The 21,239-nt window shown below is 35.1% G+C and overlaps 2 protein-coding genes and 1 pseudogene across 5 annotated transcripts; 1 reads left to right on the top strand and 2 right to left on the bottom strand.

Annotated features, from left to right (window-relative positions):
- Positions 1-205: 205 nt before the first annotated feature.
- On the top strand, positions 206-1,871 carry LOC113295414 (cyclin-D2-1-like). Its single transcript, XM_026543755.1, has 6 exons — positions 206-622; positions 712-801; positions 894-992; positions 1,111-1,315; positions 1,418-1,554; positions 1,641-1,871. The coding sequence occupies exons 1-6, from the start codon at positions 206-208 to the stop codon at positions 1,869-1,871; spliced, it is 1,179 nt and encodes a 392-aa protein (XP_026399540.1).
- Positions 1,872-2,022: 151 nt separating this feature from the next.
- On the bottom strand, positions 2,023-5,339 carry LOC113295413 (annotated as a pseudogene).
- On the bottom strand, positions 4,862-8,592 carry LOC113298838. 4 transcript variants are annotated; one of them, XM_026547698.1, is made up of 7 exons: positions 8,123-8,592; positions 7,901-7,947; positions 7,663-7,810; positions 7,508-7,552; positions 7,270-7,346; positions 5,523-5,570; positions 4,862-5,395 (listed from the first exon to the last, which is right to left on the bottom strand). In XM_026547698.1, the coding sequence occupies exons 1-6, from the start codon at positions 8,511-8,513 to the stop codon at positions 5,538-5,540; spliced, it is 741 nt and encodes a 246-aa protein (XP_026403483.1). In that variant the 5' UTR covers positions 8,514-8,592; the 3' UTR covers positions 4,862-5,395; positions 5,523-5,537. The 4 variants fall into 4 exon arrangements, with proteins under 4 accessions (XP_026403483.1, XP_026403481.1, XP_026403480.1 ...); XM_026547696.1 differs by having other exon boundaries at positions 7,142-7,346; positions 7,508-7,549; XM_026547695.1 differs by having other exon boundaries at positions 7,142-7,346; positions 8,123-8,591.
- Between the last annotated feature and the right edge of the window lie 12,647 nt (positions 8,593-21,239).

Below are 21,239 nucleotides of genomic sequence, written 5' to 3'. Positions count from 1 at the left end.
TCCCACTAACGCTTTTACTCTCTACCACTACTACTTGGCTACAACTTAATTAACCACGGCACCATCATCTTCTACATAACTACCCTTCTCGATCCCAACTGCAATCTCGTAGTTGTAGGTTTGGACATGAAAACCTTAAAGCCGTATACTCTGTCAGTTATTATTAGCTATAAGGTTTCTTTTCAATACATTCTCCCTGTTGCTAATGAGTTATAGCAGGCACATTGTAGCTCCTATATTTGGTGAGATGATCATATATACTTCATCTCTAACTCTGAAGGACACACAGGAGAAGAAAGATTACAGAAACAAAGAGAGTATGGAGAGTCTGTTACACTGTGACGAAGATACTAGATGGCTTATTTGTACTCCTCCAACTAGTGATCGCCGTAGGTATAGTCATGCAGTACTGAGCAATAACATTCCCGGTCATTATAAGATGGAAAATTGCATGGGTAATCCCTTCTACACCAGTAGAGAAGAATCTGAGAATGCTTTCATGGTTTGCTTTAAGAAAGAGGTTGAGTACATGCCAAAATCTGGATATGTCGAGCATCTTTTTCTGCCGTGTAATTATTGGTTATTGCATGGTAGGATCAGAGCCATACAATGGTTTTTTAAGGTGAGTGGCAGTAACGTAGTTTGTTAAATTGGATCAATAATTAACAATTCTATGTACTTAACTCAGTTTCTTTCATTTCTTCGCCATAGGCTCATCACCGGTTAAGTTTTTCTTTGGAGACGGTGTTTGCTGCTGCAAATTACTTCGATCGTTTTGTTTCACTAAATTACCATTCCATTGTAAGCAATCCATAGCATTTTCTTTTTTTTATCGATAAACTGCTGCTAGTAAGTTATACATATCATCGTATTAAAAGAGTTTGATTCTTCAGAAATGGGAAAACTGGACAATTGAGTTAATCTCCCTTGTATGTCTATCCATTGCTGCCAAGTTTATTGAAGTCTCCATTCCTTCACTGGACGAACTTCAGGTACGGTGCCGGACTCCTATACACCTTTTGAAATGTATGCTTCAAATGTTGAATTCGTAGTCGTTATCAAAACTCGGTGCTAATATATTTTTCACTTGTTTACGACTGAAATATATAGAATGATCTGAACCATTCATTTCAACCTAGCATATTTCAAGATATGGAGTTGACGGTATTAAAGGCATTAGGATGGCGCCTTAGCTGTGTAACAGCGTACTCATATCTAGATTTACTGATGCACCAAGCTTCACTACTACTCCAACCTGATCTTCACTGTGTTATAACTTCTCGAGTCACAGAGATTGTCCTTGGGACCCTATCAGGTACATATGTGACGCATACAACAGTTTGTAAGTTGTAACCATATATTTGCAGCTTGTTGAGGTTTATTAAGTATTGATAATTTGTCAAACGAATTGATGCAGATTTCAAATTCAGCGAGTTCAGACCATCTATGATTGTGCTATCAGCAACAAAATGCAGTCTAGAGGAAATACTTCCATCAAAATCCAATGATTTTTTTTCTAGTATCACCTGTACTCTCATCCCCGAAGATCAAATGGTACTAAGTTATAACATCATGATGTTTTATATAAGAATGTTTATTCATTTATTAGAACACATTTCTGACATGACATCATGATACAGATTCCAATAACCCAATGTCATAAAATCATGCAAGAAAGACTGGTTGATCCAGTGTACAATGTTGTCGATCATGATGGGTGCTCTTACTTCCCTTCCAGTCCTGTGATTGTAATGACAAGAGAGGCAACTGAACGATACAATTGCCATGTTGATCTCTCTGTAGTCGAGGTATATTGTTCAGTTTCAAACCCAAAGAAGCGGAAGAGTGAAGCTCAGCATATGTACATATGATGTCAAATTTCACCATTCACCAACATGTCGTTGGTTCTCTGCTAGCATGCACTTCTACAATTGTTTTCCATTGTTGTTCTGTTCATAATTGATAATTGATAATTGTAAGTTCAAAAGGATAGTTGAAAAGTTACTTGATGTAGCAGTTATTGTAGAACATAAGATAGGTTCAGTCACAAAATGTGACACATTTAATCACATGATTCACATCAGTGCAAAAATTTGAGCATCTTAAAGATGCTTGTTGTTTATGTACATTTATGGGTAAGGAAATACAACTAAGGTAGACTTTCAATTCGACCATTACATGTTCCAATTGTTATAAGCGCTCTACATTTACCATGCAATCAAAGAAAGCAATGTGATATGTGAGATTTGCCACGGTGCTTCACTACCTACCAACAACCTCTCCAAAATTGGACACTGAATCCATTTTGCTTACCTCAATCCAACTACACCCAGGGGCCAGGGTTGTTCTCGACTGCTCTTTCACGCATTAGGCTCCGCACGTCAGCCGCATCAACCCAATGACCTCCTTGTGCCAAGATACTAGAGAGCAATACATATGTAGCAGGATCGTTAGGGCACAACTCAAGTAAGCTTTTTGCTGAACGCATAGCAATATCCACATTTCCATGAAACCGGCAAGCACTAAGAAGAGCTTTGTAAACGGAAGGTCCTGGCATTATTGGCATACTATTGATAAAGGATTCCGCCTCTTCGAGATGACCTGCTCGACTAAAAAGATCAACCATGCAACCGTAGTGTTCTAGACTTGGGTGGTCAATAGAATCGCCTCTTCTCATCAAATCGAAGTATTGCACCCCCTTTTCAAGAAAACCAACATGGCTACAAGCAGAAAGCACAGAAAGGAAGGTAGTATGATTGGGTTTAATCCCTGTTCCTCTCATTTTTTCAAACAGCTCAACAGCCTCCTCACCATAGCCATTCTGAGAATTTCCTGATATCAGAGAATTCCACGAAACCACATCCGGTTCTTTGATTGAGGAAAATACTTGTTTGGAATCAATGATTGCACCACATCTGGAATACATTGAAATCAGAGCATTCTGGACATGAACATCGGAAGCATACCCGGTTTTGTAAATCAAAGCATGGATTTGCTTACCTTCACTTAAAGCAGAGAGAATACCAGTTGCTCTGAGCACATTTGCGAATGTAAAGAAGTCAATATGTATACATGCTTGCCTCATTCTAATGAACCAGTCCAGGACTTCATTACCATTCCCTAGACGAGAAAATCCAGCAATGACTGAATTCCAACTGATTTGATCGTCCATTGAAATTGTTGGGCACATCTTATAGAAGTCCTCTGAGCTTTCACATTCAGAGTACATGGTCAACAGAGTAGCCACCAAATATTTGTTCGACTCTAGACCTTCTTTAACTACCTGGCCATGAACTTGCTTGCCTGAATACAAATACTAAGGACTAGAAAACGAACTCAATAAACTATTATAAGTTACCTCGTTCAACTTAACACCCACAGACCGCATTTTCTTCGCTATAAATATTGCTTCATCCGGTTGATGACTCTGTGCATAAACAGACACCATAGATGACCACGTAATCACATTTTTTTCAGGCATTTGATCAAAAACCTTTCTAGATTCTTCAACACTAAAACATTTCGCATACATATCGATCAAGGTCGTCCCAGCAACAACATTGGAAAAATTCCCAGTTTTAATACCAAGGCCATGTACCTGAACCCCAAGCTCCCCTAAATCCGACTGCTAGCACAACCCAAGAATGGTTGAAATCGTGGATGGGGTTGGATAAAAACCAGCTTTACGCATCTTGGTGAACAACTCAACTGCAGAATCGTAGAATCGCATGTGACAGTAACCAGAGGATAAGGAATTCCAACTTCCAAGTGACAACATTTTTTTCAGGCATTTCATGAAACAGTTGGCGTGCATCTATAATCTTACCACATTTGCAGTACATATCAACAAGAGCACTCCCAATAAATACATTACAGTTGAATCCAAGCTTAATAATGGTGGAATGAACTTGTTTACCCAAATAAAGATCACCCAATTTGGCACACGTTGATACAACGCTGTTAACAAAGTAAGGGTTTCCGAGTTCATAACCATTAAACAAGAGCTGAAAATCCAGCCCCTCATTTTTAGAATATGAGGTTGTTTTTGAGTTACAATAAACCAAACTGTGGGCTTCTGGTACTGAAAATGAGCTTTGGAATTTTACCAGTGCCTGCCAGTGCATGAGAATAAACTGTGTTGTGGCTTATCTTATTGGTTGTGCTCTTGATCTGCCAGAGCAATTTCCCTGCCATGATCTTTCTCGTCCGTCAATGGGATACATGAGGATCGTCACATCCGGTTTTGAATACCGGACCTGGCTACACTTGTGGAACCACACCTAGAGAAATTCCATAATCCGAGTTTGTGTGAGTTGTGAGTCGGCACAAAATTGAACGGCGCGATAACATGACCAACGCTTACGAGGTTAGGGTCGCAGAGGCTTGTAAGCTTCACATATACCGAACATCCAGGCGATGTGAGACTATTTCTAACGGAAATCACACGACTACGGGTATTGCTTTTCTTCACTTTAAAGTTTCAACCCCAAACGATGTGAGACTATTTCTAACGGAAATCACACGACTACAGGTATTGCTTTTCTTCACTTTAAAGTTTCAACCCCAAATGCTCAACAGTATATATATATATTCAAAACTTGAAATAGTATACAAGTACTCCCTCCGTTTCCAAAAGACGGTCCGCTTTGACTTTGTCAAAATATTAAGGAGATCATAGTAGTTTACATGCATATCCTTGGTTACTTGTCTAATTTATTTGGATAAAAATGTTAATAATAAAAACTACCAAAAATTGTTATGGGATTGTAAATAGAAAATAAAATAAAAAAATTAAAAGGAATGAAGAATATATTTGTTTCCTTAATTATACAAATCTCATTAATATTTTAGATTGGGACCATTAAAAAAGAATTTTTGAATATAAAACTTTAAGGGTATATTAGAGAGTTTGTTAGAAAAATATAACTATAAACAGAAGCTAGCTGGACACAATTTTGAAACAGACCAAAATGGAATAGAGGACGGTCTTTCAGAAACAGAGGGAGTAGATGTTTTTGGTAATCATACGGAATAACTAACTAAATCCTAGGTGAAGCTTGTACCCTGCTGAACGCTGAACAGAATTTTGGCTTATTTGCAAGCGTCAAAAATGCTCTTGGAGAGGTCTCCAATGCCCCTTTGCCAGTAATGGCTGATAATTTAGATATATTGTGTTTTGCTCAAGTTTACTCTGCTTTCCTTTAACCAAGACTGGGAAATTATATAACCCTGCTTATTCGAGTGTCAACTACTGCGGCTTTGGAGGGCTCAGAGATCTCCAGTGCTTCTGCCAGTGATAACCGTTGATATTTCCATGTAGATTCTGCCCAGTTCTTCATTCTTTCGCCCTCTCCCTTTCGGTTTTGTTGCACACAGAGAATATCAGCATAACCTCCTTCAAACACAATCGACAAACAATTAGTAAAATGTTATTCAAGCTAATACACTTGAATAAAGTAAATAAATGGTAAATCAGTATCTGGGGGAAGATAAATGATGCAAAATTAGATGCGCAGTAAAACCTCTTGCAAGGGCTACTATGTTACTTCTCTCCGCCTTCGATTCTCCACCTTTATGACCAGCAAAGAAAGCACTCTCCCCATTAGAGTGAATTTATATAAAAATAGAAAGTAGAAAGGGTTTTGTTATCTTGTGCATGGATGCACAAGATAACAGCCAATCATTGGTAAAGAAAGTAGTAAACAATAATAAACAAGTTATAGAAAATAGTAAAAATAGGAAAGATAAGAATAATATAATAATGTGAAACTATTTTACTGTTTTTCCCATAGTTATTAAACTCTTTTTCCTAACAATTAATTATTTTTTAAGACTATTTTCCTCTTTGATGATTCTGAGTTGACCCTCATTGAGCCTGCCAGATTGAACACCAGCACCAGACCTCACGGTTGTTCCTAGACTTTTTAAGACCAAAACGGACTCAACTGACCTGTCAGTTGGCCAAAAGAATGTCTGACTTGGAACTTTAGTTGTCATCTGTCCCACCGCTAATTCTCATTTGAAACTGCTACAATGAGCATGCTAGATGTAATTTTGGTCAGTTCTTATTTATGTGACCCACTTCATGGCAATTTAGGTGTTTAGGTGGTAAACAAACAAACCTCCATATGTTCGAAAAGGCAGTCCTTGGGTGTTTAGGTGGTAGGAAGTACACTGGCGTCAGCTGACCTAAAGACGATGGAGAAGGTCGTGTAGATTCCCTCATTCGCCATTGCTGCCCAGACAGCCCTACCCAAAAGTCTGACTTGGAGTCCGTACTGGGTCTTGTCGTGTTTTAAAATAATTGAGGCATTTGTCTCACCCTAACCCTCATTGCTTGTTCAGAACTCTTAACTTTCTACTTCTCTGTAGATAATTAGTGCTCGGCTAACTGCTTAAAACCTTTAATCTGAAAAGCTGCTGTCAAGTATGCGGCCCTAAGAACTTCCAATCATTGGCTACTATCTCTGATGCATACCGAGACAACCTTACATATACATCTCCAAAATCACCGAGAGACACCTTCGCTCGATCTATATAATATAAACTTTGAGCGGTTTATATCCCCTTCTCACATCCATACATAACTAACTCCAGAAAAAAAAAGAAAAAAAAATTCTCCCAACTAATAAGTTTAGATTCAGTGATCTTAGCTACTTCCACCACATGTTAGACAGCAGCTTGCAGCTTCTCTACTTAAGAACTTATAATGAGGCACTTAGTCGAGCTCTAAATATTGAAGGAGATGAAGGAAGTCAGAGTTTAGAACAAGCAATGAGGGTTAGACAAATGCCTCAACAGTTTCAGACACAACAAGACCTGGAAAAGCAACAGATGACGACATGAGCTCCAAGTCAAGAGTTTATTCCTCGTCCTTAGGTCAGCTGAGGCCAAATGTAGTATTTCATACAACCTAAAGACCCCAAGGACAGTTTTTTTTATCACAAGGGATGTTTGTTCATCTACAAAGTGCACCGTCAATGTATCCTATCAGGTCTAGTGTTTAAATTTCCATGAAGAGGGTCACATGTGAAAAATTACAACTAGCAGGCCTGTCACAGCAGCAATGAATGGTATAAACGATGTACAAGATGACCACAAGAAGGTGAATATAGTGTATCTGTTTCAACCAAAAGCTTACCCGGAATGAGCTTCAAGTTGACCTAAAGCACAGCTGGCCCCTACTAGAACCTCTGCTGAGACCATATTACCAGTTGCCAAACTGGACGGATCATCAGAGCTCTCAGTCTCTGGCACCCCTTGAATTACCTTCTGGTAATACTCCTTCGCCGAAGAAAAATTTCCACTAGCATGTAAGAACTCCCCATGTGATAACACAGCAATCCCTGCAAGTTCCATAAATGATGCATAAATAAACCGGTAATGAATTATATGACTTACAAGTTACAACAATCAATAAATTTCGTATCTACCTGGAAAATACTTGTCTTCCGGTAATGAACTATATGAGTTACAAGTTACAACTATCAATAAATTTCTTAACTACCTGGAAAATTCTTTTCCTCCGGAGCCACCCCATAGTACGTCTCTGCTGAAATACAAGACCAGCTCATCTTTCGGTCATTTCTTCAATTATGCCTATAACAACACAAACACTAAACACCAGACCAAAGTACAAGGAATCATAAACACTTCACTCACCTGTTCGATGATTCCCTAGAACTAACTCCACAAGCCCCTTAATCGCTTTAGCCCGATAGTTTATCATTTCGAAGTCATGAGAACTATGTTTAAGGTTGGAATTCACCAGTTGGAAGCAAGTATCTGCTAATTTGGACGAAGCAACATCCTACACACATAAAAATTTGACTCCAAAATTAATCAAAACTTCACAACAACACCAGTAAATGAAAATAGCAAAACGGTTGAGTTGTTAAACCTCCCCCATTTCTAAGTTGAGTCCAATTAAACCTTCCATAGCAGCAACTACAAGTTTCCACAAAAACTCAGTTAATAACCAAATCAAGAACCCTAGTATTCAAAACCAACAAAGCGAAACTTAAAAATTACATATAACGCCCAAAGTTTCGACAAAAACTCAATTAATAACAAAAAAAGAACCCTAATATTCAAAACCAACTAAACGAAACTTAAAAACTACCTTTAACGCCCAAATTAGAATGAGTTAACCCTTGAATTTTTTCTAATCTTTCCATGGCACCGCTGTAATCACCTCTTTCATATAATAAACTAGACATGGCTAACAGAGCAATTCCTTGTACATCCTCCTCTCGCGTATTACTAGAGATACATTGTTCCAATACCAATAAACCTTGTCCATATGATTCATCAGTTCTTTGTGATCTTGCATGATTAACACCATAATTTATCATTTGTAAGGCAACAGGATTGACCTCGGAGACATTTGATGAGTAGTACCTTGAGAGTATTGATGATGGAATGAAGTGGTTTTTAGATGATGGACACACTTCTTTGGATAATTTAATGGCTCTGATGACTGTATTTACAAATTTTCCCGACGAACGAATCATTTTTTTTTCTTTCTTTCGTCTTTTATGTCTTCCCTACAGAGGTGCTCTTGTTTCATGGGTGCTATTTAGGTCTTAGCAGGCACTCGTCGTATATCTAGTTAGGAACGCTGGTATCACACATATGGCAACAATCTAGTTAGTGGGACTGTTATAAATACTCTCTGTTTTGGTTGACATTGCACAAATATCCGCACGGGTAAAAATTAAGTTTTTTAGAGGTAACTTGAGAAAGTTGCTTCCATTTTTTGGAAGCAACTTGTATAAAGTTGCCTCCACTTCTGAAAGGAACTTGTGTTAGTTGCATCCATTTTTCAGAAGGTAAAGATATTTTAAAAATTGAATAAAGGTATATTTCAAGAGGTAGATTTAAAGGGGTATTTAAATAATGTTCCCGTCTAGTTATTATTTCTATTTTGTGCACCATGGCGACATACAAGATGGCATGCCAAATGAGTTGTGCCAATGTGGTAAATGAGTAAAACGATGGAATTCCTAGGGAGCGATATTATTAATAGCGCCAGCCACAAGGCATTATCGTCGGATATAATGGTAGTATCGCTTGATTTAATGACTAGCGCCAACAACTAGTTCTTTCTCGCCTATAAATAGGTAATTTTCAAATTAAAATTTTACACCAAATTTTTACACATTTTTTTTTATTTCTCTCTTTCTTAATCTAATTTTTTTTCAAAATTTCTTACATGGCAGAGTTTCAAACCTAATTTGATTTGGCAATGCAACTAGACTTTTCTGAAGTAGTACTTGAAAGTATTGCTAAGAAGATATGTGATAGTCATAAAGAAATAAGTAAAAAACAAAGAAAAGTCTTCAAGTTTTGGATATTAATCAACTCAAACCTGCAGCTAAGGAAACGCAAAGAAGAGCTCAAGGCAAGGAAAATCAAGGCAAAGCAAATTTGAAGGCAAAGAAGAAGATAAATAAAGAAAACTCCGTTCATGAGCGCATTGATTGAAAGTTTACGTGAAATGAAGAAGATAAGCAAGATGAAAGACATTGTCCCATATTTTTATATTTAAAGTCTATAGTTTAAATTATTATTGTCTAACTTTATGTCTTGTAAAATGACTATTAATGATTAATTCAAAGTTTAAGGAAAAAAAAAATTCACTTGTTTATAAATTCGAAAATTTGACTCATATTGTTGACAAATAAGCTTATATTTTATTCTTAAATTCACTCTTACATTGAAATTAGACTTACACTTACATTTTAATAAACTAAGGAAAATATTAAACTTCTACTTTGGCTTAAGTTGACAACTGAGAAATTAAAACATAAACTTTGGATTATATTTGGGTAACACTTTTAAAATCTCAAAACAACTTCCATATTGGAAGTGTTTTCCGTAGATGCGGACGCCACTCCGCCTTATATTTTGCTTCAATGTCCATCATGATTTCACCAGTCCTCATGTTTTCAGCCTCAAGTATTAGTAAAGCAACATACTTATTAATTTCCTTACCGATTGTATTGAAGTGATGACTCAACAAGTGGGCATCGCGATTGTTGAGGTTCGTTTTTTATTCTTGAAATATCCCAAATATGTTTTACCAAAATGGTTGGGCATGGAGTGCACCACCAATGACAGTACATTCTGTAAAAAAAAAAAAAATCCTGCAAATACATTCATCTCCTGCAATGGTAAATTTTGGTAATCGCCTTTTATTTGGGCTGGGTTGGTTAAAAACTCCTTGATTTTCGGCAGCATGTTGGTTTTTCAATGACCTTAGCCATGGTCTTTGAAGAATTGGAAGAGTGCTGAAAAGTATGGAAGATGTGTGAGATTGAGAAATTTTATAGAGATTTAGAAATTCTAGTGTGAGTTGAAATGAATTTGAACTTGAGTATTCATAGGAGGGGGAATTCCTGGTCGTTGGATGGGAAACATCTGACCGATGATATAACCAGCGAGTGACATCATGATTAGCGTTGGCACTGTAATGACCAGTGAGCGTCAGTAAGACCATATAGCGATGAACATTCTATCGCTCGCTGGAAACTCCATCGTGTATGCCTATGTGGTATATTTGACACATTGGCACATGCATTTTTCATTTTGACTTGCCAGTAGTGGATGCAAAAATGGCAAATTCTGGTGTTTGACATGTGCATAAGAATAAACCTTAGTTAATATAAAATATAGTGACTAGATGGTAACCCATGTCGTTTGTCTAAGATGAATTTTCTAAGACTTAAACGAAGTTGTTTTTTACTTTTAGTGTTTTTAATTTCGTAATAAGGTCCCAAGAAAATCACGTTTGCAGAGATTTGATGCACATAAATTCAGATAATTACAACTGAATTTCACTAAAGCTAATTTGCAAAATATTGAAACTCTATATGTCATTGGAAATGTATATGCTCTTAGCTAACGGAGATGTGATTATTAAGAAATTTTGGTTGGGGTCATTATCTCCGAACTCCACTATTTTCGTTTACATTTGACACCTAGTCCTTTATATGTGTGTGTTTCTCGATTATTGATATCGTTCTAGATAGTGTTTTTGTCTATTTGATCCCTTCAATGAATTACTAAATATGACTCCAAAATGATTTGAAACCCGATCTGAGTACCAAGTTGAATCTCTTTTTCAACAGGTTAGAGAATGAGGACTGGCGAATTTTCAATTGTAAGTCGTGAGTCGAACATAAAATTAGTAATCCATCAGTAAAAGACGTTAGTGGGGACAATACTAACTTCCTTACTGCGTTGCTTAGCAAAGAATTTTTCTTTTCAATAATCATCTAAGAAAAGGAAGGATTCCACTCATTAAATTTATAATTTTTAAATTCTTGATTAATTCAATCTTCTAAATTAATTTACAGACTGAGAACGAATATCTAATACATCATAATAATGTTAAGGTAGATAAGTTGAACAATTACGACTGAAAAACTAAAATATTTCAACTGGTATCACATTTAATTGTTTGTAAACATTGTGAACAATATATATGAAAGAACCACAACAAATACAAAAGATTAAGTACACAATCTTAAGGTAAGGTTTGATCAGGATATTTCCACAACAAATACAAAATTATAGAGCAGTGAATTTGCAACATTGTATATGCGTTACAAATCCCAGCGTTACAAAAGAAATGATTGGAAATAGTCGCTCGCAGTTGCTAAATGGAAATAACAATCGTTGAAGACCTATCGCAAGAAATTCCAAAAGTGACTGATTTTGTGACTCTCCACTAGATTAGAGACTGACTATGTGAGTCTTATGTTCTTCAGCTCCTTCTTCTTCCCAGCAGCAACAAATCTCTGCAACCTCTGGTTCTTCTCTGTCTCAGCTCTGCAACCACCCCAAATTGTATGTGATGCTTTTCTGACTCTCTAATACTTTATATATATGCATCTAGTCCTCAAATAACTCCTGAAATCCAAAAAAGAACTCCCTTTTTCTTCCAAAGAAAGTCTCGGGATTTTCTTCTCTTCTTTTATCTTTACGTGTCAACAATGCTTTATCCAAACTCCATAGAAGATATAGAATCCAATCCTACGGTATTTGACCCTCTCCCGAGTCTAAGATAATTTCCAAATCACCAAAAATTGCGATAATATTTCCACCTCCTCTGTTTTATACAAACTCGGGTTTCTTCACTATTTTTTCCAATCTAAAAGCTTATACCAATCCTGTTTGATTCAATAGGCCCAACCCAAACTATCTCTGTGAAAGAATCCGAGTAAATTTAGTCCAAAATAAATCCAGAAAATCACGGGGTCTTTTTTCCTGCCAAAATAACTCTTTAAAAGGGAAGAAGATGGAGTCATCCTTATCCATACTGGGGGTTTGTTTCACAATTGGGGTGCAAATAACAATTTGTGAGGTGTGGTTAATAATTTTGGGGTGTAAATAGTAAACTCTCGGGTGCCTTTAACGCATATCTAGGGTACGTTTATCAATTCCGTCAGGTACCTTCAGTAATTTTCTGCGAAGGTAATACCGCTTTTCGAGCCAATTTCTCCACAAATGTTTATTTTTCTAAAAACACCTACAAGGACATAAAATACCATAATAAGTACAAAAATGAGCAATAACTATATAAAGAATTTAAATCAAAATAAACACATAAATGTTCCTATCATACCAGAATTTTTTTAATGAGAAAAACTGCATTGGCGGACAAACTCCGGGACCTAGTCCATCTTGTCAAGCAAATTGTATTAAACCGCTACAGACACTAGTCTACTGTCAAACTTCAGACTGGGAATATAGTTAAAATCGAATTTACCCTCCACAAAATTCAGTTGCAGTCGTGCTCTTATACGTCCCTTGAATCTCGCAAGATCCTACGCGCTTGAATCCCTTAGCTGATGTCCATTGCAGCCTAAGACTTGCTTCAGCCTCAGTGAAGATTTTTGATATCTGCCTCTAACAGAAAGCCTATCGATTTTCCTTCAAATATGTTTAACTAGTCTAACAAATCTCACGGATCCGGAATACTTACATTTATCAAAGAGAATCTTAGATCCATACCACCTCAGATTCTAGTGCTTTTCTAGAAAATGAGCCTCTGATTTTACCCTTCTGCAGAGCGTTCTTGAAGAATGCAAAGAAAAATTTCTCTTGAGATTTGTCCATGGGTGTTTCTGCTGCTTTAAATCTCCTTAAAAAGGCTGTGAAACTTTTAGTTGGTTGTTGCGCAATTCTGAATACATTCTCTAAATCATATTTTTGTCTTATGTTGCAGGAATAGTTCTGAATAAAGAGAATTTTGATGTCGTTGAAGCTACGAACTGAATTAGATGGCAAGTATCTGAACCATACTAGTGCGTCGTCTTCTAAGCTACTTGGGAAAAAGTGTGTCATTATGTATGTATTCTCAAGATAGGGAGCCATGTGATATTCATAGCGAAAGACACGCTCATTTGGGTCGGTACCCCTTTGAATCCTTTGAAGTGAGTTAAGTGTAACTTTTATGGGAGCCGACACTCTCTGATTTCTCTTGACAACGGCCCATCTTTAAAAATGTATGTCGAGTCTATCCTTGGCTTATTTATAAGAAGCTTGAACCTGTCCTCGTGCTCTTTAAACTTCCTCTCCAGTTTAGAATCAACTAGTTCATGGATAGTGTTTGTAAGGATCATCAGGTCTGGTTCAGAGATTGCATGTCTACTTGTTGACAAATATTTGATTTGTGAACGAGCTCTGGTTACCAAACTGTTGTCGTAGTTGTTGTTGTTATTGATTTACTAGGATCGTCCTTGGTGGATGAGTTATATTAGTTGTTGAGGACGATGGAACATGTGCTTGCCTCTGTGCTGGCATCTCCGGTGCCATCTGATTGACCCTTTCAGTCAAGGTCAAGATGGATTTCAGTAAATCCCGAAACATGCTATGTGGAACCTGCACTACATGAGAGGTGTTCATAGGTGGAGCCCTGGGGAGGTTTCTCCTCGATACAAGTGTCACTATTTGTCCTACTAAAGCTTCTACTGGCAGACTTTCGGGCCCAACATAGTGGATGGCATGACTGGTATTTCACCTCGTGAGCTGGTTGGCTCGGGTCGAGGATCAACTGATGTACTAACTCAACCTGAAGGCGTTATCAGTACCTGAGGTGTGATAGTTGGTGTATATACCTCAAGTATTGTACTTGTTGGGGGTACCACCTCAAATCTTGATGTACGACATGGTGAAATTACTCCAATTCGTGGAGGTAATACTCTTCTCGAAGTTGAGATCGTCATATATATGTTTGTACTACACAGAGTGATAATCAACACGTGGGAGTTTGTACCCGTAAAAATCTTTTTTGATTTGGGTAGTTATTATTTTATACCAAAATCTGAAAGATTCTTTTAGGACACAATCTTCAGATTTACTATTTTAACAGTTAGATTTATAATGACCTGTAAGAAACTGTCAAGTTAATTAGATGAAAATCAATAATTCACAACGTGATTTTCATATTTGAAGATATTTATTGTTATCGTTCAGATATGTTATTCTTCTTTTAGATGCAAGAAAATATCTGGAACTCTTGTTGTATCCGTTTCGACTTTCGTTAGGAGATTATTTTATTTTTATGTTCACAAAAATCACTCATTGTAAGAGATTCCAACATCAGTTACACGTTATAGATGCAGATAAGGAATAACAGGAGAATAATTATTCATAGATCAAGTTATGAATATTACATCAAGTTATGATAATAATGTTGAGAAAATATATTACGTCAAATATTACATCATTCCTAGTTCAAATATTACATCAAGTTATGACAATAATGCTGAGAAAATATAATCATGCCAATATTTATACATGGATGAAATCAAAATGATGAGGAAAAGCTAGATCTGCATGAATTTAGATCATGCATTTTTGCGCTTTCTTGATGAGAAAAATATAAGACAAGGCCAGATCTAAATGGCGCATAGATAATATGCTTCAATTGTGAGACAATAAAGCTTAGATAATGTGAAATAACACACTAGTGAGATCAAAATGCTCAAAGCACTCATCATAAACAAGATTCATGCCAGATCATAGTAGTATTACATCATTATGATCAGAATGTAAGATTATAGATGATTTATGCACATTATGCTCAGATCTATTTGAAGATGGCTATAATGCGTATAATTCATATTAAGTATCATGAGAAACTTAAAATTAATGCGTCTGATGCATAACAAATCTTAGATCTATGTTTTCAGATCAATAAATCGTGCTTAGATAACAATTCTTTCAAAAAATTGTATTTTTCCCAAATTTGGGTTTTCAAACATCAAGATGACGATTTATCATATTTTTCCATAATTAAATCATAATGTAGATATTCTTCCCTATTTCTAACGCCAATGAAGATGCATATTTCATGTCATGGGAGTAGAGACTTCGTATACATACCTACACAGAGTTACAATCTGATGATTTATATTGTTGATCACCAAATCTGATCAATTATGATACTTTTACATGTGATTATCTCGATTCGCACGGGTTAGAAGATTATGGTTATCTTCTATGTAAGTCAAATTGTCAGGTCCAAAAGGTATCAAGAGAGAGAATCACTAAAAAAATATATCTTATTGATCAGTCAAAGTTGTATACATTGTACTTAATTTACAAGCATATCCTTTATGGATATTTATACTATCGTAGATATCACGCAAGAAGTATGCCTAATTGGAAACCGCTTTAATCTAGCTGGAGATGACGTCATTATCCACTTAAACATTACTTCCTTATCGAATGACCTCCTCGACCTGGGTGGCTCTCATATTCACGTGTCTTTTACTCCGGGTCGTGAGCTTTTGGTCCTGAATTCTAGTTGAATCTTTGGTCTTTATTTTTGTTGCGGGCTCCAGAACTCAGATCGTGCACGTGGTTTAATCTTCATCTTCAGGTCGCAATTATGATAATATGATGTCCTTTAAGTTTTGCAGGTACTAAAGACTCGTTTCCCCGACCTCGACCTAGGTTCTCTCTCGGTACTCTAGCTCGTATCACCTGTATAGCTGTCAGTATTTGGTAGATGCTATATTTTTCATCTACAATCTTATCATCTCAGTTCGGAATCGGGATTGGCCTAAGGAAAAAATTGAAGAGACTACTGCTGATCTTGCACTAATGAAAGAACAAGTTGAAAAATTAGATAGATGGTTGTTCACAAGTCTCTTGAGACTAGCTTTAAGGGTTTGAAAAATGAACCACCAGAGCATATCTAAAGATTAAGAAGAATTCTATTGTTTAATCTTTTATAAGAATGGACTAATAAATTGTTGATAAGACTTATTTATAATATTTTGTGTCATTCTTTCGATGGTTATGGTTGTGCAACTTGCTCCATTTCATATGTTTCAGTGTATTGCTTTCGGATTATATATGATACACTTAATCGTTTTATAATTTAAAAAATCATAAGAAGATGATGGTGATTTTACTTATATGTGAGTCACATATACTAGTGTTGATTTATATTCTATATAAATTGAATATTCGGTATAAATATGAGTAGTTTCAGTTTTAGTCTTCTCTTGTAGTAGATGATGGCTAAGAACATGTAACCTTTCTTTAGTAAAGTTTTTTTTTTATTTTGCAGGGAATTACATACATGGAGGGGATTTTTAATTTTGAACTTGCGCTTTATAATATATCTTTATGTGGAGTGTAGTTATGAAAATTGAGGAAAAAATTATTTATGATAATTGCTTTCCTGATAAGTAACTGGATCGATTCTGTAACTAGCCTTGGTTATAACACTATAATAGTGGAGATTGAATTCTTACAAAATCATTACTTGACATACGGCCTGATCTGATATCAAGGTTAAATGATTCCTTAATTCATTACCTACATACACCATATGGCTTCCTTGTAGCAGACATCATAGATATTTGTTTGCACTTAGGATAAAATTAACAATTTTAGATGACTAAAGATGTAAGCCTACCTTCATGTACTATTTTATAAGAGTCTTAGGTTGGAAATCGTTTTCAGTTTCAAGTGAAGCATGTAGATCATCATCAAGCAAATTGCACATAGAAAACCCAAAGAATAAGTCCTGAATAATTCATTTATGTGTATCCAATATTATTGGATAAATTTATTTATCTCACGTCTTTATTGATTTTTTACCAATAACTAGGTAGGATTGAACGAACCCCTGAGCAGTTGTGTAAAACTCATGCTTCGAAACATAAGTTGTAGTTTCAAAATCATAATACTATAATTTCGAAATTGTTGTTACATAACTGAATTTTCAGTATAATAACTCAAGTAGTTCAAGTAATTTTTTCGAAACCTTAAGTTACATAATTTTTTCTCGAAAACTCTCTCCTTTCTCTTCTTCTTTTTCTCTCTCTCCACAAAACTCTCACATTTATCTCAACGAAATCCCAAATCCCCAGAGTCTTCACTTGCTCGGTTTGCCCCTTCGGTGTCGGATCTGAGCAAGAAAACCTCAACCCTTTTTCACTCATTATTTATTCGTCCATACTTGATCTGATCACAGTTTTTCATCAAGTTTTTAGTTTTGAATCTGATTTATTTAGATCCAAACCCTAACTTGATTGTATCTTCTTATTTTTATTGTCTCTTTGGTTTTCCGTATTTGTTTTAGTTTATGTTTTGGGTTTCTAAGTTATTCATGATTAGATCGATCAAGAATATCAAGTACACTGCAGCAACAACAAATATTTTGACAGAAACAACATAAAGATTATTACAGAAGACGGAAGCAGCCACAACGTTACTAAAGACACCAGTAATAGAAAGTTTCAGAAGACCGATTTTGATAAAGTTCCCGACCGTTTCATCACTATAATAACCGATTCAGGTTATAGTTGATACTTATGTTACCTTTGCTACTGTTACTCTGAGAAAATCATTAACAAAAGGTTGGATCTTTGGATCCTTTCATGCCTATGTCAGATGTTCTACTATGATTTTAGGGAAAACCTTGAGAAATGGTTGGATCTACGGGTCCTAAATCCTTTATTATATGTAGTTTTTCTATATGATTTGGATGTTTCTTTTAATCCAAAATAAACCATTTAAACTATCACTGTCACTATTGAATCTTCTTGGAATAGTGGGATTTCTTTTTCTGATTTACACTGGAACTTTGTTGTTAAGTGATTTGGTTGTTGTAATAGTTTGCTTGAAATACTCAAGATCTGTTGTAAACTCCGATGTCAGTCCTGTAACGGTAGCCGATTTGAAATCGGAATATTATGAATATATTTTAGGCGTGCTTCTTTTTCAAAAATAAAAAAAAAATTAACAGTTGTGTAATTAAGTTGGTTTCAAAACCAAATGTATTTTAGATTCGAAACCACTCGACATATTTGTGTTATAAAACATATTTTTGTGTTGTTTTAAACAATTTTGTTTATTTATAATCTAGTCAAGGCTTCTTGTGCAGTATGTTCTAACATTGTTTCTCGTAAGTGGAAAGCTTTCGGCATAAGTTTTTTTTTTTTTTTTTTTTGGGGGGGGGGGGGGGGGGGGGGGGGGGGGGGGGGGGGGGGGAGGGGGTTTTAAAACTTGGCTTAAAATTCATTTTACGAAATTATAGTCACCAAGAAAGATGATTTTGAGCTAAAATGGTCATGCATCCTCCTTTGAATGAACTTTGTTACAAGCATCCAGTATTTGGTTTGTGTTTTGAGGTTTTGAAAAGAATTGAGGTGGCCCATTTGTACTTTAAAGTTCTGCAGACATTTGAGGTAGCATTTTTATAAACTGGTTTATCCTTTCAGTTGTGTTTTCTCTAAGATGTGATGTAAATACACTCTAGTTTAAGTCCATGATCTTTTTTGAGTTCGGTCGATACTTCGAGGGCCCTCAAAAGTGCCTTCCACTCATGATACTGACTGGAAAGCGTAATTCATGGAAAATCATCCTGATAATCCTAAACATAGCATCTCATGTTATTAACTCCCACCTATCACGCTATTCAATCCAAGATCCGTCATAGCTTATGTGGTATTGATTTGCATAAGAAGGTCGCGTGCAAATAATCTCAATATAATTTGTTGTGTCACATCACAAGTATTGCAGAATTTGAACCTCGATACCCTTACTCCATCATCGTCGTGGCAAAAGAAGAAAACGTCATCCGATGGTTGTTTACCATAAACATTCTGACTTCTGATCTATATATATCATGGAAACTTTGGAATTTCAAAATTAATAGGAACATAAATAGCAACTAGATTTTAGTTTATATTTATACAAATTTTTATGGTATGATTTTTTTTCTAAATTCTTTCATATAATTATTTAAAAATTAATATTTTATTTAATGATGTGACGTTTTTCTATACCTATGATTATTTGATAGTATTGTATGTATTATTATTTGAATATTACAAAAATATTTTAAAATAATCATGGCAAAAATCTAGTAACGCACCCGTAATATCTTAATGTATTTACTTTGTGTATTAATATTTACTTATTTATATAAAGGTGTCTCATGTGTTAAAAATAAAATATGTCTCATGTATTTAAAATACCATACGTTGAAAGCACAAGAAGAAGAAAACCAACTGATAAAAATATCTTAAAAAAAGAAAGAAAGAAGATATGAATAACTTAATTTGAGGGAAAAATTGGAATGTAGATTAGCAGGAAAATATAAATACCCTTAAAAATGGTGATAACTACAACAATATAGTTGCATTAATTTAGTGAGATGAATAAATATTACAGTTGTAGTATGGTTTGGTTTAGTTTTGTTTGTTAACAAGAAATAACCCGTGTCGCAACGACACGGCATGAGACGGTATATAATTTTTGGTCATAATGATTTAAATAAACACTATAAACTATGATAACACTTATTTTGACCCAGGAGAACTTGTAGTTGTGAAAATCTTAGATATTTTTCGTCCAAATAATTATAAATTCGGAACTGCCTTGATCTGACCTGTGAAATGTATAAGTATTTGTTACATTAATTACCCGAGTCTTCTAAATTATTGGTGGTGCACTTTTTGGAAAAAAAACTACCATATGTTTCCTCCTTCGTTTGAAAGACCCTAATTGTAGTTTTGATAAGGATATTATTTGTGGTTTTATTTACTACATAGAATTTAAATAAATTTTACTCTCATCAATTCTGATTTTATAAAATAAGTAAAATTCCGGAACTTGGCAAGGTTTAAAATTTTAGTACTAACAAAATCCTTTGGGTTTAATATGAATTCGTATACTCTAGGATGTCGCACGGTAATTATGACACCAAAAGTTCCTTAAAAGTTTCCACTAAACATTGAATACATGATCAATTTGTCAAATAAAAGTCGACACATGAACAAAAAAAAAGTACTCAATTGTAATCTTTGTGCACCTTTATTTCATAAGTGCGGTTAGTTTACACACTTGCTCAACATTAGACTCTATTAGAATTAACATGCATACACATTATTGTTAAATTATTCTCTTGATGGTACCTTATCATATTTAACTGGTTACCAAATGAAAAATAATTTTTTTTATTGATTAAGATTCTGATGTTATTCTTTCTTTATAATTTGACGAAGGACGAATAATTTATTACTGACAAAAACATTAACTATGCATGTTTTTAACTCCAAGAGATATAAATAATGGTCGTTATTTATTTTTTTTGTCCCATTTAATGTTTTTTTTTCCTTATGATCATAATGATTAAGAAATCTAATTAATGTATATTAATAATTGAAGGAGGTTATAAATCTTACATCCGTCGGATGTCTTTGGCTGGGATGAGACTGGGATGGTCGGATGCAACGTTTGTCTCTTAAAATGTTATCTGTCCGTCCAAGCTCAAAAACCTATGATGTTTTGTATTATAGATTTTATGCATCTTCCATGGTTTTTAAACTTTTCACTTTGAATATATTTCTCATAAGGGGGCAAATTGTGTCACTAGCTTTTTTTTATGGTATTATGACTACTCTGAGGTCGTTATTTTTGTTATGTTACGTTCGTTTCCTCAAGAACAACTTGGAAAAAACTTTTCAGTATTTGTTAATTATGTTATGTTGATTCCAGAACTTGCTTCTTAAGCTTTACCAATTTCTTCTTTTTGTCAACTTTGATTGTTTAAGTTGTATAAGTTTTCGTTTGTTGATCTGTGTTTTGATCAACTAAATAAAAAGTTAAAGTGTTATTGTAAAAGAAAACATTTGCTAATAAGATAATGATGGTAACTTTACTCATTCAATATTAATTTTTTAGTTCATATTGAAGCCATAAAC

Source organism: Papaver somniferum, chromosome 7, assembly GCF_003573695.1.
Source record: "Papaver somniferum cultivar HN1 chromosome 7, ASM357369v1, whole genome shotgun sequence".
NCBI classification, from domain to species: Eukaryota; Viridiplantae; Streptophyta; class Magnoliopsida; order Ranunculales; family Papaveraceae; genus Papaver; species Papaver somniferum.
Note: the sequence above shows the minus strand (reverse complement) of the source record. Positions and strands in the feature narration are given on the sequence as shown.

Bases quoted from the DNA above. Each gene is read 5' to 3' on its own strand.
- LOC113295414 (XM_026543755.1), top strand. From the start codon at position 206: ATGAGTTATAGCAGGCACATTGTAGCTCCTATATTTGGTGAGATGATC. The intron at 623-711 runs GTGAGTGGCAGT...TCTTCGCCATAG, and splicing joins CCATACAATGGTTTTTTAAG to GCTCATCACCGGTTAAGTTT. The intron at 1,316-1,417 runs GTACATATGTGA...GAATTGATGCAG, and splicing joins TGTCCTTGGGACCCTATCAG to ATTTCAAATTCAGCGAGTTC.
- LOC113298838 (XM_026547695.1), bottom strand. From the start codon at position 8,513: ATGATTCGTTCGTCGGGAAAATTTGTAAATACAGTCATCAGAGCCATT. The intron at 7,948-8,122 runs GTAGTTTTTAAG...GGAAACTTGTAG, and splicing joins TTCTAATTTGGGCGTTAAAG to TTGCTGCTATGGAAGGTTTA. The intron at 5,571-7,141 runs GTAAGCTTTTGG...CTGGTCATAAAG, and splicing joins CAACTTGAAGCTCATTCCGG to GTGGAGAATCGAAGGCGGAG.